The sequence below is a fragment of the Cetorhinus maximus genome, chromosome 10 (genome assembly GCF_964194155.1).
Source record: "Cetorhinus maximus chromosome 10, sCetMax3.hap1.1, whole genome shotgun sequence".
Taxonomy (NCBI): Eukaryota; Metazoa; Chordata; class Chondrichthyes; order Lamniformes; family Cetorhinidae; genus Cetorhinus; species Cetorhinus maximus.
This window is the reverse complement of record NC_135888.1, coordinates 15640536-15652975: the sequence shown is the minus strand read 5'-3', so window position 1 is coordinate 15652975 and position 12440 is coordinate 15640536. Positions and strand designations below refer to the sequence as shown.

General features: G+C 43.8%; 1 protein-coding gene across 2 annotated transcripts in view; it reads right to left on the bottom strand.

Moving 5' to 3' along the window:
• Positions 1 to 12440, bottom strand: part of LOC144685481 (SH2 domain-containing protein 3C-like) — a 151562-nt gene that overhangs the window by 54441 nt on the left and 84681 nt on the right. For both annotated transcript variants that reach the window (XM_078550038.1, XM_078550039.1), the window contains one exon: positions 10713 to 10752. In XM_078550038.1, the coding sequence (XP_078406164.1) occupies positions 10713 to 10752 (40 nt within the window). The remainder of the gene's footprint in view (positions 1 to 10712; positions 10753 to 12440) is intronic.

Below are 12440 nucleotides of genomic sequence, written 5' to 3'. Positions count from 1 at the left end.
CAGAATTGTTCACCTAACTCCAGGTGTGGTCTAATCAAGGTTTCATACAATTTTAACATCACTTCTCTTCTTTTCAATTCTATCCCTTTGGAAATGAACCCCAGTGCTTGGTTTTCTGCTTCTAATTGTCCTATTAGCCAGTGTCGCTTCTTTGACTGATTTGTGAAGGTGTAACCCTAAATTCTTTGCTCCGCTACCCCTACTTATTACCCAGGGAATGAGTGGCCTCTTTATTCTTTCTACCAAGATGCACGAACTCACACTCATCCATCTTGAAATTCTTTTACCAATTAAACACCCATTTACAAATGTATTAATGCCTTCCTGTATTTTGGAGGGGAAAACAGCAAGAGGAAAATATGCTTCAAGTGATGAATTTATTTATTAAGGAAACAAAACTGTGAAGTGCTATCACAGTCTGTGATGATGGTGGAGCGGGTGACATGGGTCAGCGTGCCCATTAAAAGCACTTCAGATTAACCATCAGTGGAAGCTGAGGGATGGGCATCTGAAGAGCCCACAATGGCATTAAACACATTGTTAATAACTAATTGTACATCTGATATGAAGAGCTGTATCAAGCACTCCCCAGGTCAGCTTTAGATTAAAGTTCCCCCTATGCTGTTCCAACTGTGTGCCCAGCAGGCACCTCATGAAGCATTAATGTGGCACTTTCAATCTTCCACAACAGACATCCCTGTGGGATGAGCCAGACTGCCACCTCTGTACCGTGTGGCCATGGCCAAACACTGTGTTGGGATTAACCCAAACACTCTGCAGCCAGCAACTAGGAAAGTCTTATATCCTTCCCATGGGGCTGGATTCGAACTCAGGTCCCAGCAGTAACCAGTCCTTGTCTAACCCACTGCACCAACAAGCATCACCACTTGGACAGGGCTGTAGAGATGGAGTCCGCACATCTGTGTCGTACGAGACTCATTATTTACTGAGATAATCTGCCTTCTTGCTGCATTCTGATTGTGTTTGTAATATTAATTAACCAGCCGGAGTAACTCGTTTCTCACTATCAACCCAGCCGACCTGAGAGATGTTGACACTATTGCTTCGTAAGGGATTTTTTTTTTCCATTACTACGTGCTCTGGCATAGATTTGTGGTTCTGTTTACAGGGCTTGTTGATATTGCAGCCGGTGTTTGGAGGAGCTTGCAGACTCCTTGCCCATTAGTCGGCAAAATCCAAAATGTTTTTGAATTAAAGGGGCTGTTCTGTCACCTAACACAGCAGCTTGGAAATTATATTTATGTGTGACGGTGTTTCAGTGAGACAGCATCTTTACTTCAGTGCTCACTGTGTGAGCTGCTACCTGGAAGCTATAATCAATTGTACGTCTTTACCACTTAGAATTGATAATGGTCTTCACTCATTTTATTTTGTAATGATATTTTTGGGCTGCGGATGGAATGCTTTGTCACCGTGCTACGTTCCCCTGTCATTTCGCTCCCTCTTTCCGTGTTTAGCTGAGTGACTCTGTCATTGGGAGGGCAGATACACACCTTATCAGCCCCTACTGCTGACCAGCTAGTAGCCTCCGAGACCACCCAGGAGTCACTCACACATTCTCTCTCCATGCCTCACCCCCCCAACCCCAACCTGACCATTGCCACCAGCCTCCTTGCGGAGCTCAGCTCCACCTCATTCAATACAGATCAGCTACTAAGGGAAGCAGGACTTGAACCAGTCTCCATCTCCGTTGCATGGCGCTCTCCGTCAGAGGCGTCAGCGCCCTTAGCTAAAGGCTGGATGCCGTGTTTATCAGAGTGAGGGATGTCTGGGTTCCTAACGTTTCCCACCATCACCAGTACAGGGAACCGGAAGACGGGAGACAGATCCTCCCTTCAGCTCCTGGGTTTGGAAACACATTAACTCCAGTGTAGTCATCTTTCAACCCATCTTGCCAGCTGGAACACTATGGATATGTGAATGGGCCACAGTAGGAGATGTTTAGGGATAAAAAAGAGAGGAAGAATCCATTTGGGACCAGTGACAGGTTTGAATTGTCAGAAGTGGCAGCTTTTTCTCAAACTTGAAATAGGTATCACGGTGAGGAAACTAGCAAAATTTAAGTAGGAAGGTTTTTATTTTGTTTTTCTCTCCAGATTTCAGTGGCCATTCTTCAGTTATGATCCAAGATATTGGCTGGCTATTCAATGATCACAGCTGAGTTCAATACTGTCCTCATCTTAATGCTTCAGCTGACACAACACAGACCAAAGATCAAATTCCAGTATGCTGGTTAACACTTATACCAAATAAGCTATTGGGCAAAGCTAAATGGGGAGACAGTAGACTAAATTTTCCTCGGTTGCAACGGTTTAGGCCTGAAAGGTGATAAATAGGTTTTGGACAGATTCAGATGGAATGCTGTTTGAACCCAGTTAGCATAAGTTCAGGTGCAGCTTTGGACTGGCCAATAGGGACCACTAGTGGCGAGAGCAAAAAACAACACATAAGTGAAATTTAAAGGAACAGAAACGATTATGCTTTTGAGTCTTTCTGCCTCTCTTACTCCAAATTATTCCAACACTAGTATCTTAGGATCACTATCAAGAGAGAGTGGCAACTCCCACAGGTTGGAGTGTGTCTATCCTAACCATAATATCTAGTTAAGCTTTCGGTAGCATGGCTGAGAAAACAGAACAGGAGGCTAACTACATTTTTAAAAATTCTTCCATGGGATGTGGGCATCGCTGACCAGACCAGCATTTGTTACCCATCCCTAATTTCGCTGGAGATGGTGGTGGTGAGGCACCTTCTTGAACCTCTGCAGTCCATGTCAATATTAGAAATGCAGGTCCCTTTAAGAGTAAACCAGAACAAGCTTCAGAGTGAATTGAGAGCAGGTGATGCTCACTGAAACCTGTACTTAAGAGCTGGGTCCCTCCCCAGTAGGTGGGGTGGTTTTATTCCTGGACAGGGAGAGGATCTAGAAGGGAAGAGTGGAAACTGATATTTGTTCTGAACTATAGTTTAACAATAAAACAGTTGTGGTTCACAGAATACTTTTTGCTGCCTGATTTGGTCAATGGCTGTCCACTAATTAGACAGTCCATCTGGTGTAGTTAGGCGCTGTCAGGAAGGGAGTTCCAGGATTTTGACCTGGCAACAGTGAAAGGATGGCAATAAATTTCCATGTCAAGATGGTGTGGGAATTGGAGGGAACTTGCAGGTGGTGGTGTTTCCATGTGTCTGCTGCCCTTGACCTGCTAGTAGGTTTGCAAAAATGCTGTTGAAGGGGACTTGGCCAGTTGTTGCAGTGCTTCTAGTATCTGGTACACAATGCTACTACTGTGTGTCAGTGATGTGGGGAGTGAATGTTTAAGGTGATGGATGGGGTGCCAATGAAACGGATTGTCTTGTCTTTTTTTTATTCATAGGATGTGGGTGTTGCTGGCTACACCAGCATTTATTGCCCATCCCTAATTGCCCTAGAGAAGGTGTTGGTAAGCTGCCACCTCGAACTGCTGCAGTCCATGTGGTGTAGGTACACCCACAGTGCTGTTAGGGAGAGAGTTCCAGGATTTTGCCCCAGCAACAGTGAAGGGATGGTGATATATTTCTAGGTCAGGATGGTGAGTGGCTTGGAGGGGGGACTTCCAGGTGGTGGTGTTTCCATGCACTTGCTGCCCTTGTCCTTCTACATGGTAGAGGTCATTGGCTTGATGTGCTGTCAAAAAGCCTTGGAGAGTTGTTGCAGTGCTTTTTGGGGATGGTACATGCTGCAGCCATTGTCTGTTAGTGGTGGAGGGAGCGAATGTTTAAGGTGGTGAATGAGGTGCCGATCAAGCAAATTGCTTTATCCTAGATCTTGCTGGATGTGCCCAGACAGTGCTGGCTCTGCCTCACCCTGGAATGCCTCCTTTTGTTTCAGTGCCACTGAAAGCAAGACACACACAGAGATGTACCCAAGGAAGCCATCAATATTATGGTCGATCAAGACACTGGTCTGTATTAATGATGCTATTGTGTCTGCCAGCCTGTTTTCCTTTTGAAAGAGGGGATTCCTCATTGGCCAAAACAATACCTGGTCATCTCTGTCACACTCTGTGTGGGTACTAGTGGGTGGGCACAGTGTGTTGTGATATCCCTTGGCAGCACGTTAGGGTCAATGCCACCAAGGCAAAAAAGGTCCCATGCCTGGCATAACCATCTGATTTTTAAAAGCAAATTAATCTGACTGCTCTTACCAAGAGCTGCCCTCCCCTTTAATAGAGCTATACATTGATACCAATCTGAAATTGCACTGGCTAGATAAAAGGAAGGGGGAGGAACACGTCAGTGGAAGATTAAGACGGCACAAAGTGAGAATCTGCTGGATTTCATGATGATGGTGGGATAAGGAAAAGAGCTGACAATTCAATCGGGCAACATAACGAGCTTAAGATGTGCTGGGTCACCAAGAATCAGTGAGTGTCGCTACGCAGGCTTCCTCCGAAATGTCCTGTGTTTCTCTCCCCTGTACACCGTGTTCCTACTGATCATGGTCATTTCCCCTTCATCTCCATCTCAATCGGACGTGAGGGCCGTGACCTGTAGCACTCCCCGCAGGCGAGGAGATTTACAGCAAACCTGGTACAATCTCTAAACAGGAAACAATGATATCATCTCCCAAAAAGGCCCAAGATCATTAAATGATGGTCAGACTGCACTGATAGACGGAGGCAGGATTTCCACCATGCATCATCAGTGAGCAGCGGGAGAGGATCTGGAGGTGTAAATATTTTTCACTATCCAGTTTCCTTTTACAGATAAAGCACTAGGCACTGCTTCTGTTACAGCCCAAGCTCCCAACGAGATTTACATTCAGGTGCCAAAGGAACATCCCACTCAAAGTGCAAAAGGGTCCTGCTCCCAATCAGAGCTCTGATTTAGTGGTCACGTGCATTAGAACAGTGATACTTCAAGCTGTACTTTCATTGGCTGGAAAGCACTTTGGGACATCCTGAGGTCAAAGCGCTTTAAAAATGCAAGTTCTTTCTTTATGTAGAACCCACTGTCCAATCAAGCACTCAAAATATAAGAAGTGTCATTTAGCAACTCAGGTTTTTTGTAGATGGAGAGTAGATGCAGCTGAGAAACTGTCAGATTGTGAAAAATTGTCCCTGCATGCGACACCATGAGCACTCCTTATTTGTGATGTTACTGGAATTCACAGTGTAAGGCCTGGGAAGGCTCTTACATTACAAAATAATGCAGCCCCTGACTGCCCTCCCCTGAGCGGAGGTGTCAATAACCAGGGGGCATAGATTTAAGGTAAGGGGCAGGAGGTTCAGAGAGGATTGGAGGAAAAATTATTTCGCCCAGGGGATGGTTGGAATCTGGAACACACTGCCTGAGGGGGTGGTAGAGGCAGGAACCCTCACAACACTTAAGAAGTATTTAGATGAGCACTTGAAACGCCACAGTTTACAGGGCTACGGGCCAAGTGCTGGAAAATGGGATTAGAGTGGATAGTGCTTGATGGCCAGCACGGACACAATGGGTCTGTTTCTGTGCTGTATAACCCTATGACTCTAATAAACAAGGGCAGCTGCAAGGTAGAATGAGTATAGTATTCTCCCTTTAGACTTGTTGGGATCATTTGCAGTACAATTGATTGGAATATCTCTCCTTTTTTTAAGGGAGCCATACGCTTTAATTCAGTCCTAACCCATCTTTATTAAAGATATTATAGAAAATTTTACTCATAACATTTTGCAGTAATAGGTTGCTATGGCACTAGGGCGGATATATGATGGAATGGGATAGCCAAAATGGTAGCAATGCTGATGTGCTAGTTTGAGATTGTTAATTAAAATTGATTTTTTTTTTAAATGTTTACTGATGTAAGTAATTTTAAACTGATAAATTGCTCAGATAACATCAGTTCACTAAAATTTTAATGATTTTACCAAGGTTCCTGAAGGTACTTTATGCTCACTTCCTGAGATGTCAGGTCTTTTATTTTGCTTTGTCTCCATGCAATTAATGAAAAGGACTTTCACATCCACAGCTGTCCCCAAGCTCAAGAATGTAACGGGAAACATCCCATCTCCTACTACCTTGACCATTAGTAGCCCAATTCAAAACCTACTCAGTAACCCTGCTGAATACATCAGACACAGAAGCCACTAACTCCTGCAGCTTTGCACCCAGTGTTCCTCTACACAGGCTTCCTTGTCTTTTAATTCTGCTTCTCTTGCCTCGCAAACGTCAGGAGCACTTTTGTGCATCATGTCTGTGCAGGGGTGGGTTTTACAGTTTTATTCCACATAACACCCAGAGCAAATCTTCCCCAAATGCATGAACTGGACATGGTCAAAATCCTTTTAACATATCCTCAATTTGTAAAAGCTGGAGATGCCTAGAGTCTGAGCCTTTTGGATCCTCTTATGAATCAACCACAGTTGCTGATGATACCCCGCTGTCTTGACATCTCCCAGACTCTGTCCTAGTTATTACCAGTGTGCTCATTATCCAAAGCCAGAAGTTCACTTGTAAGGTGTAAAATTCAACAACAACCTGTAAGCAGCAGTGGGAGAGGGGAGATTGACAATGGTCCTGTCAAATGCTGCACACTTCATTAGCCCCACACTATACAGCTCATAAAGTTTATTGGGCTAAGATAAGGAAGCACGAAATAGACCCCACGCCATTGAAACAACAGGAACCCAGAACAAATATTTACACGAGTACTGATTGCCTCCCCACTTCCATCTAACACAGCAGACCAACATTGAGATTACCAGTGAGACCCCGTGTATCTTTACCTTTTTTTGTTTTTACTCTCTATTTGTTCCTCTCCACTATCCCTGAAGATGCCAACTTGTTTTGGGATAGGGTCCCACAGGAACTGACTGATCTCCAGTGTTTCAGCCAACTGGAATTTTTTTTTAACGTGCATTTCCTCCTCCTTTCACTCCACATTTGGCGCCCATGTCTTCAGCTGTTTAGGCTCTAAACTCTGGATTTCCCTCCCTAAACCTCTCTGTCTCTCATCCCGCTTTCCTCTTTTAACACTCCCTAAAATCTATCTTTTTGACAAAGCTTTTAGTGACCTGTCCTCATATCTCCTTATGTCACTCAATGTCAACATTTTCTCTGATAATGCTCCTGTGAAGCACCTTGGGTTGTTTTGCCACATTAAAGGTGCAATGGGGATGCAGGATGTTAGTGTGGTTGTTGTTGTACATAGCAACTGTTGACTGACCATTTGACTGAGGCCATCAAGCTGTATCAAAACCCAACCTGTCCTCTGCCTATGTCTATCCATTTACTTTCCAGGTGAGGTCACGGGCTAGTGATGTGGAATTGGTATCCTGGCTGATTTTAATTTTTTTGTCTTTATTTACCCATTATAGGCCCATTGTTCTGTTTATGGTCATAATGCTTATATAAACTGGAGTGATTTCGGCTGTATTGGATATCCTCGACTGATTTAGTCCATCATGGTGTATGCAGCCTTGAAATAGCCCTATGTCCTCATCAAGAAAATTGCAATTCAAATTCCTTGATAGGAGTAAATTGTTCAATGAACGCTGGGGCAGAGACCCTCTGTGCTTTGTGTTGAACTTGTTTGCATTTGGAAACTAAGTGTAAACTTTGCTTGGCCAGGATTTAGTGTGGACTAACCACAATACTGCCCTTTTAAGCAAATGTCTTTCAGATCACTACATTCCCTCAGTGTCGACAGCCAGAAAGCAACAGAGTGCTAACAATCACCAACTGTGTGCTGAGTTCATTCAAACCCTTCATGTTTCCCTTGCTGGGAAACTCTTACAAAAGCCTCTCTACTCTTTCCCTTTATCTCGTAACAGAAAGAATGGCAAAGGGAGGAAAATACCCAGATGGCTTCATTCTTAGAGTTAAGAGAAAGAAGAAAGAGCAAAGCAAGTCCCATTGGTTTCAAAGTGTTTAACACAAAGCTCTCTCTTGTTCCGAACTTGGAGTGATGCAGAACCAAGGTTTCAGTCTAGTGTTTGTGCTCCCATGATTCAGGACCCTCTTCAGCTACCTCTATCCATTCAACTCCCAAATCAGTAGCTCCCATTAATCCTCTTCCTTCATCACAAACTTTCTTGTCTCTCCCTGATCTATTTATATCAGTCATCAGTACTTCTCTAAACGTCCCTCTCTCCCTCCTCAGCAGCAAATGCTCTTGCCCCTCCCTGCAAACTCATCATTACTAAATTTGAGACTCACTGCACCTTGAGAAAAATTGTGGAACTCTTCACTTCGCTCCATCCATCCATCCTCCTGGAACTTACAGACTTTAAATCCAATGTTGGAGTCACCCTAATCACTCCACCCTTGCTCTATCTGATCCTCTCTCCTACTCTTTGCAACCCTTGGTGATATCCTGCACTATAGGACCTTAGTCCTTCTCCTGGATCTCTCAAGAACAAATTGGTGCAATATTCATGGTTTTGGTGGGCTCAATCATATATACAACTTCGTATACCTGGTAAGTATGTCTAAAGGCATATTGGAAATAGAGTTTGTTCAACACTTCAATTCATGTCTCAAGTTCTACTTTAAAGTTCATTTTTGCGTTAACAAGCTTCTTGAAGAAACAATGTCACATCATGAGGTGTTAAACCTTTATAAAAAGGTTGGTTTTGCCTCAGCTGGAGCTGTGTTCTCAATTCTGGGCACCATTCTTTCGGAAGGTTTTCAAAACTTTGGAGAGGGTACAAAAGAGATTTGCAAGAAGGGCTCCTGGGGTGAGGGACTTCAGTTACATGGAGAGACTAGATAGGCAGGGATTGTTCTCCTTAGAGGAGAGAAGGTTAGGAGGAGATTTGATTGAGGCGTTCAAAACCATGAATGGTTTTAATAGGGTAAATAAAGAGAAACAGCTTCCAAAGAGGACACAGATTTAAGGTGATTGGCAAAAAAACCCAGTGCTATGGGGGAGCATGGGGGAAGTGGAATTAATTGGATCTACTAAAGAGCTGGCACAAGCCCGATGGGCTGAATGGCCACCTTCTGTGCTGTATCATTCTATGATTCTATGATAGGGGAAACTGCAGAATTGATATACCTCACCCATTCATACAGTTTGTTAAATATCTTACACACGCTGGCGATGTTATAATTAAGTTGGTTGTCTGAGACCTCAATGTGATTGATGAAGAGTTGAATCTCTGCACAGGTTTGTATTTTGCTGACTTTGATAAAGAGAATCTTTTGCTGAGATCTACTCACTGGTAACCAGTCCCTGTCATGATGTCAGCAGGCGAAAGGGGGCACAATGGGTGACATCCTTGTGATTAAACAGCTGGCAATGTTACAAACCAGATTAATCCAGAGAGTGGTTGTACCTGGCCCAGATCAAGGGGCAGAGGATTCTGTTGCAATTTACTGATGTTTACTCTTCTATAAACAGGATCAACTTCCCCTTTAAAATAATAGTGAGTAGCAAACTGTCGGTGTGAAAAGATTGTGGCCTGTGTTGGGGAGACATTAATAATGGCTCTTACTATAATTACCAACAATGATCACAGGTCCATCTCTTTATCTTAGCCAGAATGTTGTGTGGGTGTGTGTTTGTATCTAGGTAGGTAGCATACACCTCGGTCTCACTTTTCCCATCTGTCCTTCTCTTTGTCTCTCCCTTATTTAGTCTCTCTTCCTCCATCTCCTGTTAACTCTTCCTCATGCTTTCCTTCTGAGTGGGATGGTAAGACAGAGGTCCATAAACAATAACCCCCCACACTAAATATAACATTACTAAATATAACACGCGAAATATACTATTACTTCTGCCATTAGCTATGAGGAAATTGACAATAAGAGAACAAGTGGTGCTGCCTGGATATTGGAGCCAATTACACAGTGTGAATATGATCATTACCTACATTCATCTTACTGCAGGAGCCATACCTGACAGACAATGCACAACTTGGGAACAGTAGCACTGCAGGTCACTCGTCATTACAGAACATGCAAATAAAAACTTACATAGGTTTTTAGTGCTCGACAACACTAAATAATAACCATTCAGTTGTCAGGGTCACCACATACAATCTCTCTCTCACTTCATATAGTGGATTGAACCTGTGATGTTGGCGTTATTCTGCACCACACTCTAGCCAGCTAGCTAACCAACTCTCTCACCATGGGCAATGCAGACCACATTCACAGGGAGCTGCTTGCAAGTGTTTTTTTTAAATCTTTCTGCCAGTTTTTTTCTCCTGAAGGCACTGACCTGTACTGGAGTGTAGCGTACCTCCCAGGAAGAGCCATTGAAGTCAGCGGATGATGGTCAGGAGCACGAGCCTTGACTGAACTTCAGCCCCCACTCCGGCCCATGGCGCTGAGTCCAATTCTAGTGCTCCTGTTGCTGCCCCAGAGAGAGTTGAGGTGACGCAATACAACTGAGTTAATTGATCTCAACAAACACTGCTGTAAGGGAACCTAGGGCCTTCTGATCTGATGGCTCAGTCCCGTACAGGGGAAAGTGCTACCACTGAGATAACACCTAGATTTCTTGTTTGAGCAATTAACCGGTTGAAGCAGTCACAGATGGGAATGTTCCCCAGATGGGAATGTTCCCCAGATGGGAATGTTCCCCAGATGGGAATGTTCATTCAATAGGGTCAGGGAAATTGTTTTGAAATTTTTAGTGGTCAACCTCTGCTTCTGTGGATGTAAACAGGCCAATAACTCTATGGAAGGCTGTGGTCCTTCAGAAAAGCACAAGCTGCTCTTACCTTCACATATTCTGACTTGGAATCCATGTTCTGTAGGTTACTGTGGAGAGAAAGAAAAAGAGATTATTTCAGCACAGTGGGGATAAGGCTATGATGCCACTGATACAGGAAGGTGACTCAGTGAATTAGAGAACCAAAATGAAGTGCCCAGAGGCTCAAGGGGTGAAGGAGGTAAAACCCACAGGGAGTTGCTCCAAGCCTCTGCAGTTTATCTTCAGGAGGCCTTGAGCCACTCTGGAGTATTACATAGAATATACATCATTAACACAGGCCAGTCAGCCCCCCACAAATCTCCACCCATTCCATCTACGCCATCTCAGCCTTTCAATATTTTTTTCTATTCCCTTTTCTCTCATATGCTTTCCTAGTTTTCTCTCAAAAGCAACGATGCTGGAGGCAGAGGCCTTGTGAATAGATCATCCACCTGCTCTCTTGGCTTGGGGAATCCATAGGAGAGGGATAATTGTGGGATGGGAGAAAATTAAAGGATAAATACGATCAACCTTTCTCCTCTCCTTACCCACTCAGAGAATCCAATGTTTCCATGATCTTGGACTTGATCAGTTCACACAGCACTCCCTTAAGTTGTATAAACACCCAAGGTTTAACTCATTGCACTTCCTTTTTCCTGTCTTGTTCCCACTAAAGTCTAAATAAATCCTTATGCACATCCTTCCCCCACCACTCTGCATTTTCACTGTGTTGAATTCAAAACTCAGCATAGAGTCTCCTACTACAACTCGTGTATTTGCCAACCTCAACAACCCTAGAACTCCTCACATCTCTCAACAGTTCCTCCACCCTACATGTACATGCTTTAAAACCCAAACCTGACAACATCCACCCATTCCTTCTCAGCTGATCTCTTTCTCAATCTTACTCTTTTTGACTTGGGTGGTATCCAGTAATATGTTCCCCTGCCTTTCACCGTGCTTTCTTGGTTTTAAAACATTCATTCAGCCAAAAGCCTGAACATGGGGAGGGGCTGGGAATTGTTGTAGACTTGGCTGTAACACTGAATGAGATAATACACATCGTTCTTGGAAACAGCGAGCACACTAAACTCGCAATGAATCGAGAGAGTAGGAACTCAAGGACCAAACATTTCTTTTTTTTCTTTATAGACCCACAGAGAGGGAAGGCCTTGTGATTAATAATTCACCTGAGGTCACACTCAAACTTCCAGCTATTCAAACTCTGTGTTCCACATTGATCTGGGAACGGAATCTGGGTCCGATGTTTGGATAGAATGGTTTCCTCCCAAGCTTCCTGGCTTGATTAGTCATTTCATCTTTCAGTGAAGGGGATTCGAGCCTTTAAGGGAGCACTGCTATCTTGTAGGGAGTCTCGCAGGATACTAATTGTATCCTAATAGAGACTTTCAAAATCATGCAGGGGTTTGATAGAGTAGATATAGAGATGATATTTCTACTTGTGGGGGAAGACCAAAAGCACAGGTCTTAAGTATATGATAGGCACTAATAAATCCAAAAGGGAATTTGGGGAAGAAACTTCTTTACCCAAAAAGAGTGATTAGGATGTGGGACTTGGTACCACAAGGAGCAAGTGGATAGCATGGATGCATTTAAGGGGAAGCTAGATAAGCACATGAGGGAGAAAGGAATAGAAGGATATGTTGATAGGGTTAGATGAAGAGGGGTGGCAGGAGGCTTTTATAGAACATAAACACCAGCATAGACCATTTGAGCTGAATGGCCTGTTTCTGTG